The 20308-nt window shown below is 38.9% G+C and overlaps 1 protein-coding gene across 1 annotated transcript in view; it reads right to left on the reverse strand.

The window, feature by feature from the left end:
* Nucleotides 1-20308, reverse strand: part of DCAF1 (DDB1 and CUL4 associated factor 1) — a 72546-nt gene that overhangs the window by 14371 nt on the left and 37867 nt on the right. The window contains exons 13-22 of the mRNA XM_026500939.4: nt 17811-17935; nt 15615-16878; nt 14807-15005; nt 13752-13834; nt 13092-13176; nt 10118-10351; nt 9443-9536; nt 8774-8878; nt 8494-8567; nt 7897-7998 (exon numbers count right to left, since the gene is read on the reverse strand). Of these exons, the coding sequence (XP_026356724.1) occupies nt 7897-7998; nt 8494-8567; nt 8774-8878; nt 9443-9536; nt 10118-10351; nt 13092-13176; nt 13752-13834; nt 14807-15005; nt 15615-16878; nt 17811-17935 (2365 nt within the window). The remainder of the gene's footprint in view (nt 1-7896; nt 7999-8493; nt 8568-8773; nt 8879-9442; nt 9537-10117; nt 10352-13091; nt 13177-13751; nt 13835-14806; nt 15006-15614; nt 16879-17810; nt 17936-20308) is intronic.

Consider the following 20308-nt stretch of genomic DNA (forward strand, 5'->3'; position numbering starts at 1 on the left):
CTCAGAAGCATGTGTGACGTTCACAGTACAGAGGTATAGACTCACTAAAACACTGAGACCAACTTATAGGATTATAAAACACTTCCCTTCCCCCCACAGCTTGCCACCACATTACTAAAGGCCAATTTACAGCAGTTCTTTTTAGCCAGCACATCATATCCAGCTATCAAGAAAAAAATTACAAGGCTTCTGCTTGGCTCAGTCGTTGGAGTACATGATTCTTGATGTCTGGGTTGTGAGTTTGAGCCCCAGTCATCACACACACATTGGGTGTAGAGATTGCTTAAAAATAAAATCTTGGAAAAAAAATTATAAGACCTACTAAAAGGGAAAAACACACAGAAGAGACAGAGGAAGCACTGGAACCAGACCTAGATATGGCAGTGGTTATCAGACCAGGAATTTAAAACAACCATGATCAAGACACTAAGGGAGCTCTCTAATGCATAAATGGGACAGCATACAAGAGAAAAGGCAATGGAAGCAGAGAGATGGAAATCTGAAGAAAGAACCAAAAAGAAATACTATCAATTAAAAACACTGTGACAGAAATGAATGGCTTGGTGGGCTTTACTAGGAGACTGTACATAGCTAAGAAAAGAATCTCAGAACATGAGGATATCTCAAAAGACACCACCAAAACTGAAAAGCAGAGAGACAAAAGACCGAAAAACAGAACAAAATACCAAGACTTGTGGGATGAGTACAAAAGGTATAAGATACACATAACAGGAATTCTAGAAGGAAGAGAAAAAAAAACCAGAAAGAATATTTGGGGGCAACTGGGTGGCTCAGTCAGTTAAGCATCCAGCTCTTGATTTCAGTTCAGGTCATTATCTCAGGGTTGTGGGATCACGCCTCATGTCGGGCTCCACGCTGGGCCATGGAGCCTACTTAAGATTCTCTCTTAAGGAGGAGGAAGAGGAGGAGGAGGAGAAGGAGGAGGAGGAGGAGAAGGAGGAGAAATAATAATAATAATAACTGAATCAATGATGACTGAAAATTTTGCAAAAATTGTTAGACACCAAAGATCCAGGAAGCTTTTAAGAACACTGAGCAAGATAAATGCCCCACAAAAAACCTACACATAGTCACATCATTTTCAAACTACAGAAAATCAAAGATGAAAAAAAAAATCCTTAAGAGGGGAAAAAGACCTCACCTATAGAGGAAAAAAGATAAAAATTGTACCACACATCTCCTCAGAAACCATGCAAGCAAGGAGAGAGGGAAGTGAAATACTTAAAATGTTGAGAGACAAAAGCACCAACCTAGAATTTCATAACCCTCTCCTGTGAAAGTATCCTTCAAAAGTGGAGAAATAAAGTCTTCTTCAGACAAACAAAAATTTAGGGCATTTGTCGCCAGTAGACCTATCTTGTAAGAAATGTTAAAAGAAATTCTTCAGAGGGAGGAATAATGATCAAGGTCAGAAACTTCAATCTATATAAAAGAAGAGTAGTGGAGAAGGAACAAGTAAAGGTAGAAAAAACATTTTATTTTATTTTATTTTATTTTATTTTTAGATTTTACTTATTTACTTTGAGAGAGAGAGAGCATGTGCGCAAGCACAAGCAGAAGGGAAGGGCAGAGGAAGAGGGAGAAGCAGACTCTCTGCTGAGCAGGAAGCCTGACTCGGGGTTTGATCCCAGGACCCTGAGATCACGACCTGAGCTGAACTTACTTGGAGCTTAACCAACTGAGACACCCAGGCGCTCCTACTTTTCTTAATGGATCTTTGTACAAGATAATAATAGCTTATCCAAAATAACACCAATAATGTGTGATTATATATGATTATGTACATATGTATACATGCTTATGTATGCTTATACATAAGTAAAATGAAGGAGAGCAAGAAAACAAGGGAAAGGAGAGAATTAGGATTATTCTATCACAAGGTACTTGTACTACTTGTCAAGAGGTAGAGTGTCATCTGAAAGTGGACTTGGATTACTTGTAAAGGTATATATCTAGGATAACCACTAAAAAAAGTAAAAAAAAAAAAGTATAACTAATAAACTAACAAAAAAGAGAGTAGAATCCTAGAAAACTGCTCAATTAAAACCACAAAAAGCATAAAAAGAGTAGCAGACAAAAACAGGAACAAAAAACAAGGGCAACAAACAGAAATCAGTAACAAGTACAGAAATGAAGCCAACTATACCAATAATCACTTAGAATGTCAATACTCCAAACGCATCAATTAAAAGACATTATCAGTGTGGATCAAGAAACAAGGCCCAACTACATGTTGTCCACTAGAAACCCACTTTAAATATAAAGACACATACAGACTAAAAATAAATGCGTGGAGAAAGATACCATGCTAATGAATTAAAGAAAGCCAGGATAACTATATTACTTTCGGACAAAGCACACTTCAGACCAAGGAAAGTTATCAGGAGTAAAGAAGAGCATTATATGATGATAAAGGGGTCAACTTTCCAAGGAAACATAACAATCCTTAACATAAATGTGCCTAACAAAAGAGCACCAAAATACAGGAGGCAAAAAGTGACAAAAGATGAATCCATTTATTGTAATTGGAGACTTCAATACCCCTCTATCAGAAATGGAAAGATACAGGGGGCGCCTAAGTGGCTCATTTAAGCATCCAACTCTTGATTTCAGCTCATGTCATGATCTCAGGGTCCTGGGATTAAGCCCTACATCGAGCTCCGAGCTCAGCACAGAGTCTGCTTGTCCCTCTTCTCCCTCTGCTCCTCCCCGAACTCATGCTCTCTCTCTCTTAAATAGATAAAATCGAAAGAAAGAAAGAAAGAAAGAAAGAAAGAAAGAAAGAAAGAGAGGGAGGGAGGAAGGAAGGAAGAAAAAAAGAAAGAAAAAAAGAAAGAAGGGAAGGAAGGAAGGAAGGAAGGAAGGAAGGAAGGAAGGAAGGAAGGAAGAAAGAAAGAAAGAGAGAGAGAAAGAAAGAAAGGAAGAAACAGCAGGCAGAAAATCATCAACCGAGTATAATGGACATCTATAGACTACTTTGTCCAACAACTCACACATCATTCTCAAACTCACATGAAACATTCACCAAGATAGACACATTCTGGGCCGCAAAGCACATCTTAACAAATTTAAAATAGAAATCACATAATGTTTGTTCTCAGACCACAATGGCGTTAAACTAAAAATCAGTAACAGAAATACAGCTAGAAAGCCCCAAAATACTTCGGAGATTAAACAACACACTTCTAAATAGCATGAGTCAAAGAAATCTCAAAAAATACTTTGAACTAAATGAAAATGCACAGACACTTATAAAAATTTGTGGGGTGCAGTGAAAGCAGTACATAGAGGGAAATTTATAGCACTGCATGCATATTATTGGAAAAGAATAAAAACCTAAATTCAGTTACCTAAGCTGCTACTTTAGAAAACTAGAAATAGAAGAGCAAATCAAATCCAAAGCAAGCAGAAGAAAAGAATAGAAATCAGAGTAGATATCAATGAAATCAAAAATAGGAAATAGAGAAAATCAATGCAGTCGAAAAAGCTGGTTCTTTAAAAAGACTGGTAAAACTAGGGGCACCTGGGTGGCTCAGTCGGTTAAGTGTCTGCCTTTGGCTCAGGTCATGATCCCACGGTCCTGGGATCAAGCCCCACGTCAGGCTCTCCCCTCAGTGGGAACCCTACTTCTCCCTCTCCCTCTGCCCCTCCCCTGCTCGAGCTTTCTTGTATTATCTTTCTCTCTCTCAAATAAATAAATAAAATCTTAAAAAAAAAAATTGATAAACTTGATAAGCCTCTAGCCAGGCTAAGAAAAAAAAGAGGACACAAATTACTAATATCAGAAATGAAAGAGGGGACACATCGCTATATATCCCATGGACATTAAAAAGATAAAAGAATTCTGGTGCACCTGGTGGCTCAGTCAGTTGAGCAGCTGACTTGGCCTCAGCTCAGGTCATGATCTCAGGGTTGTGGAACCAAGCTCCACATCGGGCTCCACACCCCTCTGCCCTTCCCCCTGCTCACACATGAGCACTAACATTCTCTCTCTTTCAAATTAATTAATTAATTAAATCTTTAAAAACGTTTTAAAGAAGGATAAAAGAATTCTATGAACTGTATGCCCACAAATTTCGTAATTTAGATGAAATAGACCAACTCCTTGAAAGACAAACACCATGTGCCGAAATGCACAGAATAGACGATCTGAATAGGCCTTTAGCTACTAAAGAAATTTAATCAATAATTAATAACCTTCCAAAACAGAAAGCACCAGGCTTGTATCCATTCTCTAAAATCTCTTCTAGAAGACAGAAGCAGATAAAATACTCCCTGATTCATCATGAGTCCAGGATTACCCTAATACCAACTCCAAAGACATTACAGTAGTACCCCCCCCCTTATCCAACAGGGATATATGTTCCAAGACACCTCACCCCCAGTGAATGCCTAAAACTGAGGAAAGTACCAAATCCTATATATATTTTTTGCTATACATGCATGCCTATGATAGTTTAGTTTATAAATTAGGCACAGTAAGAGATTAATGATAACTTATGTGAATATGGTCTCTCTCTGAAAATCTGATCGTACTCACCCTTCTTCTTGTGATGATATGAGATGATACCTACATGGTAAGATGCTGTGAGATGAATGAGGCACTGTGATGTAGGCTACTACTGACCTTCTGACCATACATCAGAAAGAGGACCATTTGTTTCCAGACTGGAGTTGACTGCAGGTAACTGAAACCACGCAAAGTGAAACCACGGAAAGCAAAACTACAGATGGGGGGGGGGGGGGCTGGGGGGGTACTACTGCACAAGAAATGAAAACCACAGTCCAACATCTCTCATGAACACAGATGTAAAAATCCTCAACAAAAAATTAGCAAATCATATTGCACACTGTATAAAAAGAATTACACACCACAACCAAACAGAATGTATTATAGCTATGCAAGGCTGGTTCACATTTTAAAATCAATTAATGTAATTCATTATTTCAACAGGCTAAAGAAAAAAGTTCACATCAACAGATTCAGAAAAAGACTAACAAAACCCAACACCCATAACTAAAAACTCTGAGTAAAACAGGAATGGAGGGAAACTTCTTCAATTAGATAAAGAATATCTATCTATAAAGAAACCACAGCTAACACCATACTTAATGGTGAGAAACTCAGAACTTTCCTGCTAAGATGAGAATCAAGATCACTACTTTAGAACATCATACTGGAAGTCCTAGCTAATACAGTAAGACAAGAACAGGGGGAAAAAAGGGTACAGACTGGCAAGGAAGAAATAAAACTCTTTGTTTGCAGACAATATGATTGTCTATGCAGAAAATCCCAAAGAATTGATGATGAAAACTGGATTAAGCAATTATAGCAGTGCTGTAGGACACAAAGTTAATTCACAATCTTTCCTAAATAACAACTTTCCTGCACACCAGCAAAAGTGGAAACTAAAATTAAAAACACAGTATCACTCACATTAGCCCCACCTCTTGAAATTAAATACTTCAGTATAAACCTAACAAAATATGTACAAGATCTGTAAGAGGAAAACTACATTACTCTGATGAAAGAAATCAAAGAATTAAATAAATGAAGGGAGAGTCCATGTTCATGGACAGGAAAACTCAATACTATCAAGATGTCAGATCTTCCTAACCTGATCTATAAATAAATTCAATGCACTCCCATTCAAAATCCCAGCAAGCTATGCTGTAGATATCAACAAACTGATTCAAAAGTTTATATGGAGAAGCAAACAACCCAGAATAGTCAACACAATATTGAAGGAGAACAAAGTTGGAGGACTGGCACTACACAACTTCGAAACTTACTATAAAGCGACAGTAACCAAGACAGTGAGGTATTGAAGAATATAGACAAATAGATCAATAGAACAGTAGAGAGCCTAGAAATAGATTCACATAAAAACAGTCAATTGAGGATGCCTGGGTGGCTCACTCAGTTAAGCCTCCCACTCTTGACTTCAGCTCAAGTCATGATCTCAGGGTTGTGAGATAGAGCCCTGTGTTGGGCTCTGCATGGGGCATGGAGGCTGCTTAAGATTCTCTCCCTCTTTCTGCCCCTCCCCCCCCCAATAGTCAACTGATCCTTGACAAAGGAACAGAGGCAATACAACGGGAAAAAAGTCTTTTCAACAAATGGTATTTGAACTGGACAACTACAAACAAAAAAAGCAAGCAATGAATCTAGACACAGACCTTACACCCTTCACAAATATTAACTCAAAAAGAATCACAGACCTATGTGTGAAATGCAAAACTATAAAACTCCAAAAAAATAACAGGAGAAAATCCAGATGACCTTGAGTTTGAAAACTTTTTAGATGCAACCTCAAAGGCACAATTCATGAAAGAAATAATTGATAAGCTGGACTTCATGAAGACAAAAACTTCTGCTCTGTGAGAGACAGAGTCAAGAGAATGAGAAGATAAGCCACAAACTAAGAGGAAATATTTGCAAATAACATATCAGATAAAGGACTATTAGCCAAAATATTCAAGGAACTCTTAAAACTCAATAAAAACACAAGCAACCCAATTGAAAAATAAGCCAATGACACTGACACCTCACCAAAGATGATGTATAAATGGCAAATAAGCATGCATCAGGGAGATGCAAATTAAAATAACAATGAGAGCCTTCCACTTAGAAAGAACCTTCCTGAAGTGGGGGAGGAGTCCAGAGGGATTGTGGAGAAAGTCTCCCTCCTTTTGGTCTGGTACCAGCCATCAGGAAGGGTGTAAAAAGGCTCAGTTAAATCATTTTCAGAAAACATTTGTAGCAGGCTCATGTAACTGCAAGACCTTAATTCCTTTCTACTCCAAAAAATCAAACACATTTTGATTGTGTGTAGAGGTTGTTCAAATAAAGGAATGTCTATTAATTTTTTAATTTAATTAAATAGTGATATATACTACTACATACCTATTAGAATGTCCAAAATCCAAAACACTGACAACACCAAATGCTGGTAAGGATGTGAAACAACAAGAATTCTTATTTACTGATGGTGAAAATGCAAAATGGTATATAGCCTCTTTGGCAGACAGTTTGTCATTTTCTTATGAAATTAAATATAACTCTTCCCATACAATCTAGCAACAGCACTCCTAGTATTTACCCAAAGGAGTTGAAATTTATGTCCACAGAAAAGCCTATTCATGGATGTTTATAGGAGCTTTAGGCATAGAGAATGTGGTGTGAGCCCAGCTGACAGGAAAGATCTGCTGAAAGTCAGAAGTTTAAGAAACTCTTCAGAACGGATACTGACACACCACATAGGCAAGCACCTAGAATATGACAGTAACTTAAAATCCCCTACAAAAAAAAACTAAGATTCTGTGAGACATACTATCTACCCACATTTAATAAATGTTTAATTTCCAAAAGCATCAAAATCTTCTTTACTTATAAGCTCCAATCCATTACTGTGAAAAAAGACTAGGCCATAAAACTGAGAAAATAACAAACCAGACCTTTCTTTATAAAGCTTAAGCCATTTCCAAGACCCATCTCAGCAGACTGACTTCTCTGTTTTGCACCGACACTGGGAATATGGGGGCTGCTCATCCTGAAGCCGCACAGGGCACTGGCCCAAAAGTGAGTTCAAGGAAACCTCCAAAACAATTTCTGAGATTGCTAATATCCAAATTAATCTACAAATGGAACTCACAGGACCTTCAGGTACTGGGGTTAAAGCTTTATAATAACAAAAATCTGCTTTCTTCTGAGTTTTAGTTATATCAGTAATTTCACGGACAATACACCTGCAGAATAGGCCAACAGGTAGCATAGGCGGATATTAAAAAATCTTTATAGCAAAAAGCAGAAGAGCATAACATACTGTTCTATAAAGCATTGTTCAGCAACAAGAAATCTCAAAGACCACTGACCTGGTCCTCCTCTTCATCCTCATCCTCTGCCAAACGTTGCCTGCCCACTTCATACAACCTGCACACTGTGTCCATATTCAGAGCATCCATGCTGCCTTGGTTCTGAAAGAGAATACCCAGTCCACAAAAAGCAGTTAGCTTTCAGAAGGCCCACATCTACATCTCAGTTATGACTGGCACCCATGCACCTTGACCCAATAACTGTCAAAGCTTCTAATACCCAAAATTCTTGAACTCTGCAAATGTTATGCCTGGGACACGGAAAGGGAAAGGAAGCAGGATGAGAAGGCTGATCCCAGAGCAAGGGGTACAGGCAAAAGACACCACCATCCTTGGAATGAACCTATCTTGCTCTGGCAGAGATGCAGACTCCTCTAAGAAAGGAGGAATCCAAGATATGACTGTCCATGTGGTTTTATATTGGGATTTTCTTATTATTTCTCTTACAATATATATCTCCCAATCAAATGAGTAGGTCAACAATAACCACCTTTGGAAATGCATCAATTTTAGAACATATCTTAGATCAGACAAAATGCCTGTAGTATAACCTGAAATAATCCTAAAGATCAGAACAAAACAGCTGGCTCCCTTTACCTCAATAACAGCAAGATAGCAGTCTTTGGTGTCAGTACACAAGTCAAAGATGTTCCGTTTCACATCAATGGTTGCTGGAAAACAGAATGTGACAAGATGCAGCACTGGACTATTGCTATGACCTTAAAACCAGCTTTTTCCTCTAAAGGAATTTCAAGGTGATTGTCCATAAATATTTCCATAACTTCTCGGCCTTTCAGTGAAAAATTACAGAAAAGAGATGATCTTAAGGAAAACCAAAACATGACAAAATGAAAAATGTCTGCTCCCTCATGCCTACCTATAGGTTTGTAGTCAGTTGCATTAAATGTTCGGAAGGATGATCCAAAAGGGCTTTTCATCCTCTCTTCCATTAAGTCATCTTCATCATCTGCCTGCAGCATAGCTAATTGGGAGGAAGGGGGAAAGGGAGCCAAGGAGCAAAACGCGATTAGAAATCAGAAACATCCCCTATTCACAAGTGTAGAAATATTAATGGACAATAAAGACTTCAGTGAGTTTCCTTGTAGTAAATTCACTCTATCTAGTTAGTTCCTCTCAATGCATCATCCTTGCATACCCCAAACAGTATCCTCAACCTCTCATCTAGCTCTCAACAAGTATTACAGCTAAAGGCTTAAGATACCACAAGACCACAAATGCAAAGATTCTTTAAGTTCATAATGATATTGAGAGGATGCTGATACAGACAGGAAATTAATGCATGAAATTTTTTTCTATACAAGATTTACTTGTTATCTTCAAAGCCAGTGGCCTTTAATCCTAAATCAACATTATTTTCATCAACAAACTTTGTCACCATTTGTGCTATCATTTTATCTTTTATGTTACAACCTTCAAATGCTTTCCAATTCACATCTGAGAGACACTTCCAAACAAAAAGTATCAAATTAATGAGGGAGAAGGAAGGGAGAAAAAGAATAATGTAGAAAAGTAAAAAGTTTATTACCTCCATACATCACTGTCCCCGTGTGGTTAAACACCACACGACACTGATCCAGAGCAGGAACTGTGTGTAAAAGATGGAAAGTGCGAAGATCCCACTAGGAGGAGAGCAGTCAAGGAAAACTGTTTTATACAAAATTTCTTATGCAACCTCATCGGGGAAATTCTGAAATATCACTTTTTTCCCCTCCTGTGAGATATGAATGCTTTAAAGGTAAGCTTTTATAAAGGTAAAATATAAATCCTTTCAAAGTAAAACAAAAGCATGTAGAATGTATATTATAGAAGAATATCCCTGAAAATCTCCTAAGGTATCCTCATATACATGAAAGCGACACGAATTCCCATCCCCTCAATAGTAACACTTCATTTTATTCTTATGTCTAGCAAGTGATTTCTGTAATGCAAAAGTAAAATCTTTCTGAAGACATAAAAGCCAGTTTAATACCTGAAGAAGCACAAGGCAGGAAACTGGTCACTCTTCTCAACACAAAGAAAAACATGCTAGTCAAAGTCATTGGTAGTTATCAACCACTGGAAATTAACTAACACTTCAAAGGACAGGCACCAAATTATTACCTGTGCGGATACTTTAACAGGATGTTGGTAGAAAGATAAATTATTTCTGCATCACAAACCAGCTAACAAATGGAAAGTAAGACAGGGGTGTGAAGGATACAATCTCAGTATTAATGATGACCTCCAGTCCATTCGGATGGAAAACGCCACTGATGTTCATGTTGAACTTGTCAAACTTGTGGATGGCCTGTGCAGAGCGGACATCCCAGAGGACGCCATCATTTAAGACAAGATCATCTGTAGGATTAAAGGTGGCACAGTTCCTCTTGTAGTTGTTGGCAAGATCTGGGTTAAACAGAGTCAACAGCTTGTTGCCAGTCTGAATATCATAAATCTTTAGAGAAGAAGGGGTGGGAAGAGAAAAATCAGAACAATTCATCCGTTGACAATTCAAAGAGAAGCTGTATAAAATATCTCTCCATGCTTTCCAAATCCCACCAAAATCACGAAAGCCCTAACATTGTAGAATACCTGAAAAGTAGGAAGACTACACCAATCCAAGCAAAGTTTAAGTGCTTTGGTTCCCATTTAAGATTTGAAGTGTCTTTCCCACAAGAAAATGAAAAGAGGGCTGCAATAAAGATAAGAAAACCCTCTTCTACCCCTACCCCTTTCAAGAAACAGAAAATGTTTCTACAATTGAAATGGAGAAACTCATATGGATTGACCAATGATTACCCATGGAATACTATTAAAGGGCCACTTTTTGGAGAAAGGCATCAATGAAATACCCCTTTCTCCTTAAAATCTCCCAATATTTTAGCCCTATAACACTAAAAGTTCCAAAGTCTACAATGTGCAACCCACGCAGAGACCAGATCTTTCCCATCAGCTTACACATATGCTGTAATATTTCCAATCTTAAAAAAAAAAAAAAATCCTCCTTTAATATAGGAACAAATAAGGAGACGCCACAAGAAAACAATCAAACAAATCGAGATCATGGGACAAGACAACTAGCCTGGTCTCTTCAAAAGTCAATGTCATGAATACTGGAGAAATGGTTCTTGGCTTTAAAACATTAGTGAGACATAACAACCAAATGCAATATGTGAATCTTGGCTGGATCCTGGTTCAAAAAAAAAAAAACAAAAAGCATTTGAAACCAAACACATCAGGAACAATGGGGAAAACTGAGTATGGAATGGATATCAGATGATATTTGGGAATTACTATAAATTTTCTTATATTACAGAGTGTGATTATATAGTAAAACGTCCTTATTGCTAGAATATGCATGCTGTAAGACTCAGAGATAAAATGTCATGATATCTGTACTTTCAAATGATTCAGAAACACATACACACATATTTAGACAGAAAGAAAATGGGAAAACATTACACTGAATCTAAGTGGTAGGTATATGTACTACTCTTTCAACTTTATGTATTTTAACATTTTCAAATGAAAAGTTTAAGAGAAACCCTCCCTTCACAACCCCATATTCCCCGCACTCCCCTTCTCCTTCAAGCTACTACACCCCAATTCTCTGCTTTGTTTTTCAGGAAAAACACTTCAGAAAATTTGTCTCTACTCAGGGTCTCCACTTCCCTGTTCTCTCATGAACCTACTCTAATCAGACTGTCACCGCAGTGCACAGAACTAGCTCTTCATGGGGTTATAACAATAAGCTCCACATTGTTCAATCAAAAGTAACTCTCAATTCTCATCTTACACACCCATCAACAGCTTCTGACTCAGCTGATTAAGTATTCCTCAAAAGGATCTTCCCTTGCCTTCTGTGGCACATCTTTTTCCTAAGGTCTCCTGCTGCCTTATTGGCCATTCTCCTTGGTCTCCCTCCCAAGTCCCTCCTCACATGGCAAATTTGAAATATTGGCACATGACAGACTGTCCCCACAGTTCTCTTCTCTAGCCTCCTTAATGATCTCATCAGGTTCACGGCTCTAAAGACTGTCGACATGTAGATAACTCCTGTATTTCCTCCTCCTATCCCAGACCTCACTCCTGAACTCTCGTTTTGTATATTCAACTGCCCATTCCCTACCTCAATGTCTAATAGAATAACAAACTGCATGTGTCCAGAATCCCAGGGCCCAGCCATATCACTTCTCATCACCTGCACATGCCCACCCGGGCCCAGCCCCACTGCAGCCCTCACATGTGGGCTAGCATGATACCCTCCTACCTGCAAGAGCAGGCTTTCTGTCACAGAAACCAGACTCACAGGTGCCTCGGTGGCTCAGTCAGTTAAGCATCTGCCTTCAGCTCAGGTCATGATCCTAGGGTCATGGGATCAAGTCCCGAATTGGGCTCCCTGCCCAGTGTGCTTCTCCCTCTGCCACCCCCCCCACCTCGTGCTCTCTCTCAAAAATACATAAATAAAATCTTAAAAAAAAAAAAAAAAAGAAACCAAACTTATACTTTAGCAACTTTCATCCAATCATGTGTCCTTTGCTCACCCTCCAATATCTGCACCTCACTCAGAGGAAAAGTCAGAGGTCCTAACAACACCCTGTAAGATGCTACTATATGTGTCACCCCCTCCCCCCAACACTGACCTGTTCCCCCTCCTCTCTCTCGCACCTCCCAAGGGCTTTTCCCTTGACATTCCCTTTATCTTAAAACACTTCTCCCCCAGATATCTACATGACAACCACACATCCTTCAAAATACTCAAACATCACCCAGTCAGTGATACTGATTATCCCAGATAAAACACAAGTCCCCCACACCACCACCACCACTTCCTACCTCTTACCCTGCTTCTCTTCCTTGGCAGCACTTACACCTAACATACCATATATTTGCTTCTACATTTATTGTCTCCCCAGTGAGGCTTCATAAAGGCAGGGAGCGACTTACATTTCATCTAAAACTAAGTAAATATTTGAAAATAACTGCTGTGCTAATGACATCTTTCTTGAGTTGCCAGATGAGTTGTTTGGTCCCATATAGCTTAGAACTACTTTATTACACTTCTAGATTCTATCTAGAAAGAATATCACTAAGTAATTTGTTGTTGCCCTTAGGACTGTCCTTCAGTCCAGAAGCTTTGATTACAAACAAATGGGTATAATTAGCTTGAAAGCAGTGGATTCTAAAGTACTTACATGGGCAATGTCTCCTTTTGTACCTATGACCCGATCCTGAGAATGCTTACTGAACTCAACATAGTGATCTTCTGTGAAGGAATGCCTAGGGACAAACAACAGAAGTACTTAAGCGATGGACCTTCAGAACATACTCACTCAACTGACTGAAAATAAACATGATTCTCAGCCTCCTGCCTGACCATACCCATCTGAGGATTCCCAGCAACCAAAGAGGAAAAATTGTACACTTAAGATTTAAAAAACATTTCTTCCATGTTTGACCAAGAAAATCCAAAAGAATCAATTAGAAGTAATTAACAGGAGTTACTTGGTTTAAAAAAATGGCTAATAGGCCATCCATGTCTTTGAAATGTAACCCAGCAAAGAGTGCAACTGTCATATGTGAACATGAGAAAATACAGAGATGTGCCATTTTGGATTAGTGAAGGGTCAGCTGTGTGACGGGAGTGGTAAGAATACTTGGTAAGAATATCCTGGAAATAAAAAGGGTACAATCTTATTAAACATAAACCACAAATGAGGAAGAGAGAAATTAGCAATAACTCACAGCATTCATCTTTTCCCAAAAGGCTTCAAGTTGAAGAACTGGATGAAGGGGAATATAAATTAGGTAAACTGTAGAACAGAAAGACTAGGATTATAAAAGTAGTTACATACTTCATATCAAATACTGATTTCATTCCCCAAAGTGCAGAGAGAGGCTGGCTCCAAGTAGCAGATGTCAGCAGTAAGGACCCATCCTAAAAGAAGAAGGAGGCCCACAGTAGGTAATCACGTGTTTATATAAATGCTATCTTCCCTCAGCATTTTAAAATACAAGCTTAAAAATTACTGTCATATTATATAGAAAATACAAAAACTCCAAAGAACCAAGAAATGGTTGAAGCTGTTAGAATTTAAGTATGTGCATGTGCAAAGTCCTAAAAAAATACCTAAATTTAAGAAAATACTAAATCCTCCTGACCTAGTAACAAAAAAATACAATAGATCCAAGGGTAGGGGAAGAAAAAACTTGGAAAGATATCAAAAATGGCGCCTCCTTTCTTAACATTTGGCCATATTCCTCAGTCTCCCTCATCTGAAATATCAGTCAACTGAAAACATTTACTAGACTTTGTTAGCTAAAGACTCCTAAAATTTTTTCAAAAAAAAAAAACAAAAAAACAAAAACCCAATAAAAACTGAGTCTTCTTTACTCTAAAATCAGGAAAATTATCTTTGTCATCTTAACAGTCCTGATTTTTAGAAATAACAAAGGTATCAAGTCCATCCACAGAATAATACTAATAAACCATGACCCACTAGAATCCTATAATGCTTTTTTCAAAAACTCACAGTACTTTGAGATATCTTCCTGACACAAAAGGAAAACCTTTGTGATCATAGCTGATAGACTATTTCTATCTGAGGCAAATTAAAAAAAAAAAAAAAATTCACACCTACACATACCTCCCCATCTTAGAAGAAGATTGGTAAACTTTTATTTGAAGGGCCAAACAGTAAATACATTGGGCTTTGTAAGCCATCTGGTCTGTGTCACAACTACTCAATTCTGCCACTGTAGCATAGAAGCAGCCACAGACCATACACAGACGGATAAGCATGGCTATGTTCCAAAAAAAGTTTATATACAAATTAACAGCCAGCCCACAAGCCAACAGTTCACCAACCCATCTAAGAAGTATGACTGAGAACAGCCTAGGGATCCTTACCCTGGAAGGCTCAAGATGTGTGATAGCTGAGTTGTGACAGTTATAGCTGGCCTCCTCCTGTCCACTAAACACATTATAGAGCTTCAACTGCCCAGTGCAGGTACCAAGCATCAGGAACCGCTCCCGTGCTGAGAATGCACAACAAGTGAAGCCACTCTCATCCTCATTGGCTTCCCTGAACACTGAAATAGGACGGAACCTAAGCAAAAGGAAAAAAAAAAAAAGAATCAGAGACAAAGAATGCACAAGGACTCTGAAAAAAGAAAACTTTGCTAAAAGGATGAAAGAAAAAAAAAAGCATTTATATTTCAAATGGGTTCTTCTAAAATATCACAGTGACCTTCAGTGGTTCATATTCGTTTTAAGCGTGAGAAAAGGACCTCTACCTCCAAATTTAAACAATACCAAAAATCCCCATGTTTAAAACCTGCAATCCCATCATCTTTATGTGAGATTTGGTGAGAACCAGAATAGGAGACAACGTGGACCAGCACAAAAACAAGTTTGGGAGTCTAGTTAGGCACAGCATGGTGCATGGGTTCTAGAAAAAATACTAGCTGTAACAAGAACACAGAGTATCTTTAACAATATACAACAATCACACAAGGAACCCATGGTTGACGGGGGGGGGGGGGGGTAAAGTCACTTTACTCATGTATTCAAAGTGACAATCATTGGTATTTCAGGCCAAAAAATAGTCTGGCTTTTTGGATTCATCAGTCTATGCTGGTATCACCCACACACTTTGATTTAAATAGAAGAATCATTCCGAATCATTCCAATTCCCAGGGAGGTGGCCTCTCCTTACCTGCTAAAGATAAGGTGCCTATCAAAGCATCCGCCATCCACCCCTCCATACTTTGGAAATGATGCCCTGCGGTTTAGCCTTGAGGTAAAGTTTATTGGCGCTTGCCGCCTCTGTTTTGGCTCAGGACATTGATGAGGAGTAAAGAGAGAGAAAGGTGGGCAGGTGGCAACTGGGTTCTTGCAGCGAGCATGCTGCTCTCTAAGATATTCTGTGATGATACTGTCCAGCGTAGGTGGGGAAGGAAGATGTCTGTCCAACTGCTTTTTTATGGCTGGGCTTTGGCTGTAGGCGCCATGGTCCGACTTCTGCCGCAACACTCTGATTTTCCTGCCATTGCAGGGTGATGGCCTCTCTCTGATAAAACTGATCCTACCAATCAAGGGGGAATTGCCTGCATAAGATGGCCCAGGCAAAGCTAGTGAGCCCTGGGGGGGCCGTGGCTGAGGATGGGCAGTGGGGGCAGGAGGGGCGGAGGCACCCACAGCAGCATGGCTGCCCAGTCGAGTTGCAATGCCATTGGCGATGCGAGGGGTTCGGGGAAGAGAGACAGGAGAAGCAGCAGCAGTGACCGGGGTGAAGGCAGATGAATGAGAGGCAGCAGTCATGGGCAAGTCAGCCTCTTTCGTCAGCACAGTTGCTGTCTCCCCAAGCCCTTTAGAAATGAGATGGTTTCGTATCAACAGAAGCAACTCTTTCTCAGGGAAGGAAATCCTTGATTGGGCAACAACATCTGCTTTTTGCAGTCGTGCCAGAGACACGTCAGTGCCAATGAGAAGTGGCTTTCCTGATACTCGTTCAATGAGCTCAGCGGCATACTTGCAGAACTTGACATGGTCACTGCGCTTGTCCTGCAGGACAGGCTCCTTCATCAGCTGCTGGATCTGGCAGCTGCTGAAAAGAGGCAGTTTGCTGATGATCTGCCGGACAGTGCTGCTGCGTGACAAGCCCACTAGGGCCTTGCAGGCCAGAGCCCTTATCTGGTCTGCATCGGTGATGGGCATCTTGATGGACAGTAAGGACAGGAGCACCTTGATGCCATTGTTGGACTGGACCACATTCCACATCTTGGCCAGGGTGTGCTCGCTGCTTTTGGGAGTCTGAGGCAGCTTCCTCCGAGGAGTTCCAGAGATGAATTTGCCAATACTGGAAATTCGGTTATCTGGGCCACACACACAATTGATGATAATCTGAAGTGCTGACTTCTGAATTTCAGCATCATGGATAAAGAACTCACCCTCAGCCACTCCCAAAATAATGCTGATACCTACGGGGAAGAAATACAAAACATTTTATATTGCTCCTCATAAAACTAACAGCCTCCTTCAATGATTGTTCCAGAGTCAAAATTTAGACTTCTATTCATTTTGTCCCACTTAAAACTACCACACCTTTTTATTAAAGTACAAGAAATTACTTGAATAAATACAATCAGTTCTACTACACTATATCTTCATGATGCAATACCTCACATGCAGTTGTTAAATAGGGGAATGATGTCAGTATTATGTGGAAGTCACCAAGGGTCGTGTGCATTTTTCCTGGGTAAGGGGAGCAAAAATAGCAGGAATAAATTAAAACCTATAGCAGAAAAGGGAAAAGCCCTCAGCCTGGCTGCCACAATGGCATGAGGAACCCTTTCTGCTATATAAGAAGAAAGTTAAAAACAAGTGGCTGCACCTCAGGCTTTCTCCCCAAAGTGGTGCACCCCAAGACCCACAACCAGTCACACCACTTTGCATGCTCACCTTAGCAGGAGCCCTTACCAGTCCTGCTCTTAATAAAGTATATTTTCAAACAAAGCATATTTTCCTTTTGTTCTTGTGTATGATAGCTTCTGTCCACTCTGAGAGGCTTGCCAATTACTGATTTTGTTAGGGCTCAGATTACAAATTTGCTTTTTTTACTGTCTGCCCCAACCCATTTTTCCCATATACTTTATTTTGAGCGCAAGACTCTGCAGAGTGCAATGTTTTCAAGAATGAGTATGTCCCATCATAGCACATGTACCACTCAGAAATCCTGAGTTCACTAACATGACTCCCTTGTATAAAAGAGTACAGAACTTAGATGGGACAAGGCATCCTCCACTACTACTTTCTGCTCTAATATTGCAAATTAAGTAAACAAACAGGGCCAGAATAACACACAGAAACAAATCCAGCTGAGCAATTAAGGAAGTGGAAAGGTACAACCTACCTACAGTGGAGACAGTGGAGCCAGCCTCATCCAGCACATCCACTGATTCTGCCAACTGGAGCTGGATTTTTGGCACAACAGTGAGAATAGCCAGGACATCCAAGGCAAAGCGCACAGTGTCATTCCTAGACAGGAAAAACAATTACTCAAATGGAAACTAGGATACAGCCAAAAGAAACACCAGTTAAAAGAAGAGAGAGATACATAATGGATCAGAAATACTATCTGTGTGGTTCTGTCCCTAGCCATGACATCAAGAGAGGATTTGTAAGTCACCATGACATTACTTCCAAAACAATGGGGATGGAATTTTCACCAAACTGCTAAGATTAAAAACAAAGGATAATCCCCAATGCTGGTAAGGATGCATAAAGACAAATGCTCTCAAACTTTTGGAGGGAATAGAAATAGGACCCTCTTTTTTTTTTTTAATGTTTTTTTATATTATGAAATAGGACCCTCTTTTGAGAAAATAATCTAGAAATAGGAAACAAGACTTTTAAAATATGCATAAGCTTTTGCCGAGGAATTTCACCTGCAGGAATCTGTCCTAATCAAAAGTACAAACAAGCATTTATGTGTTAAGATGTCCATTACTGCATCATTTAAAATAACAAAAGAATTAGAAAATCTACAAAGACTATAGGAATACGTGTGTGTTAAATTATGGTACATTCCTATGATGAGCTACTCTGTAGCTACAGACAGGTTTTCAAAGAACTCTAAAGGACAAAGGGAAAGGCTCAAAATACAACATTAATGAAACAGAAAACGTAAGGTATAAAATTTTATGTCTGACAATACCAATTATTGGGGAAAAGGTAAAGAAATGAAAACTCCCATATCCTGCTGAAAATGGTATGCAACATCTACTAAATATGAAATGCAGGCATCCTACAATTCAGATTATATACCTCACATCCTCAAAGAGACTCCAAAAGGAGGTCTGTGGTACCATTCGCTTGATAGAAAAAAAAGAAATAACAAGCACTAAATGTCCATCAATAGGATAATAAACTAGTATAGAAATACAAGAGTTCAAAAATAAATTTAACACATAAATCTTAAAACATAAGGGTGAAAAAATCAAGTTGCAAAAGATGCATAGAGATAATATTTATATGTTAAAAACATACAAAAAAGTACATTATTGTTTACATACACACACATATGTATAATATAAAAACATGGAGAGAATGCACTTCATGGAGAGAGATCACTGTGGGGAAGCAGAAAAAGGAACTGAGAAAGAAGTAAGTAATGCCACCACGTGCCAACCCTGGGTACTGAGTAGTTGTTTTTTTAGTCTCTGTACCTTTTTGTATTTTGAATTATTTCAGAAAAAAAGATGAATTTGGTTAAATGCTATGATCCCGATTATGTATATTTACATACGTTATGGAAAAAGGATGGAGAAATTAACAGTGGCTAAGAATAATTTACTTTTCTAAGGTTCTGTATATCCTAAACAGAAACAAGTATTTAATTTTATTTTTAAAAACAAACTTTTAGGGATGCCTGGGGGCTCAGTCAGTTAAGCATCTGCCTTCGGCTCAGGTCATGATCCCAGGGTCCTGGGATCAAGTCCCACATCGGGCTCCTTGCTTAGCAGGGAGCCTGCTTCTCCCTTTGCCTCCCACCCCCCCTGGTTGTGCTTTCTCTCTCCCTCTCACTGGCAAATAAAATAAAATAAAATAAAATAAAATAAAACAAAATAAAATAAAACAAAACTTTTAAAGGATATATTCCAAACATATTTATATTTTCAAAGTAATCCAAATACAGATTTACCACTCAAAAAATGTATTTATAATCTTCCTAGTTCTCTTTAGAGCTTTCATCATCTTTTCAGCAAAGTTCAAGTAAATGTAATAACCTACTTCAATACTCTAATAAAACAGTGGTTCACAAAGTATGGTTAGGAGACCCCAGGGACCTCTGTGGCCCTTTCAGAAGGTCCTGTGATATAAAAACTATTTTCATATTAACACCAAAATGTTATTTTCCTTTCTTACTCTCATTCTCTCACAAGCAGATACTGGAGCTTTCCAGAGGCTAGGTCATATGTGAAGTCACAAAAGAGTGGATACAGAAGCAGATATGAGGTATTAAGCAGACATTTAAAAACCCTGCTGAGGGGCACCTGGGTGGCTCAGTTGGTTAATCGGCTGCCTTCGGCCCAGGTCATGATACCAGGGTCCTGGGATCGAGCACCACATCAAGTTCCCTGCTCAGCGGAAGCCTGCTTCTCCCTCTCCCTCTGCTTGCCATTTCCCCTGCTTGTTCTCTCTGTCTCCCTCTGTCAAGTACATAAATAAAATCTTTAAAAAAAAAAAAACAAAAAAAAAACAAAAAAACCCTGCTGAAATTATCTGGTTTTATTCTGGAAATTTTTCATAAAAAATGCTAATATGCAATGGGTTCAGATTATTTTTAAGTAAATTCATAAATATTTTTACATTTTCTCAGTTTTATTTTCTAATTGTTAAGTATCAATA

This window comes from Ursus arctos, unplaced genomic scaffold (assembly GCF_023065955.2).
Source record: "Ursus arctos isolate Adak ecotype North America unplaced genomic scaffold, UrsArc2.0 scaffold_14, whole genome shotgun sequence".
Taxonomy (NCBI): domain Eukaryota; kingdom Metazoa; phylum Chordata; class Mammalia; order Carnivora; family Ursidae; genus Ursus; species Ursus arctos.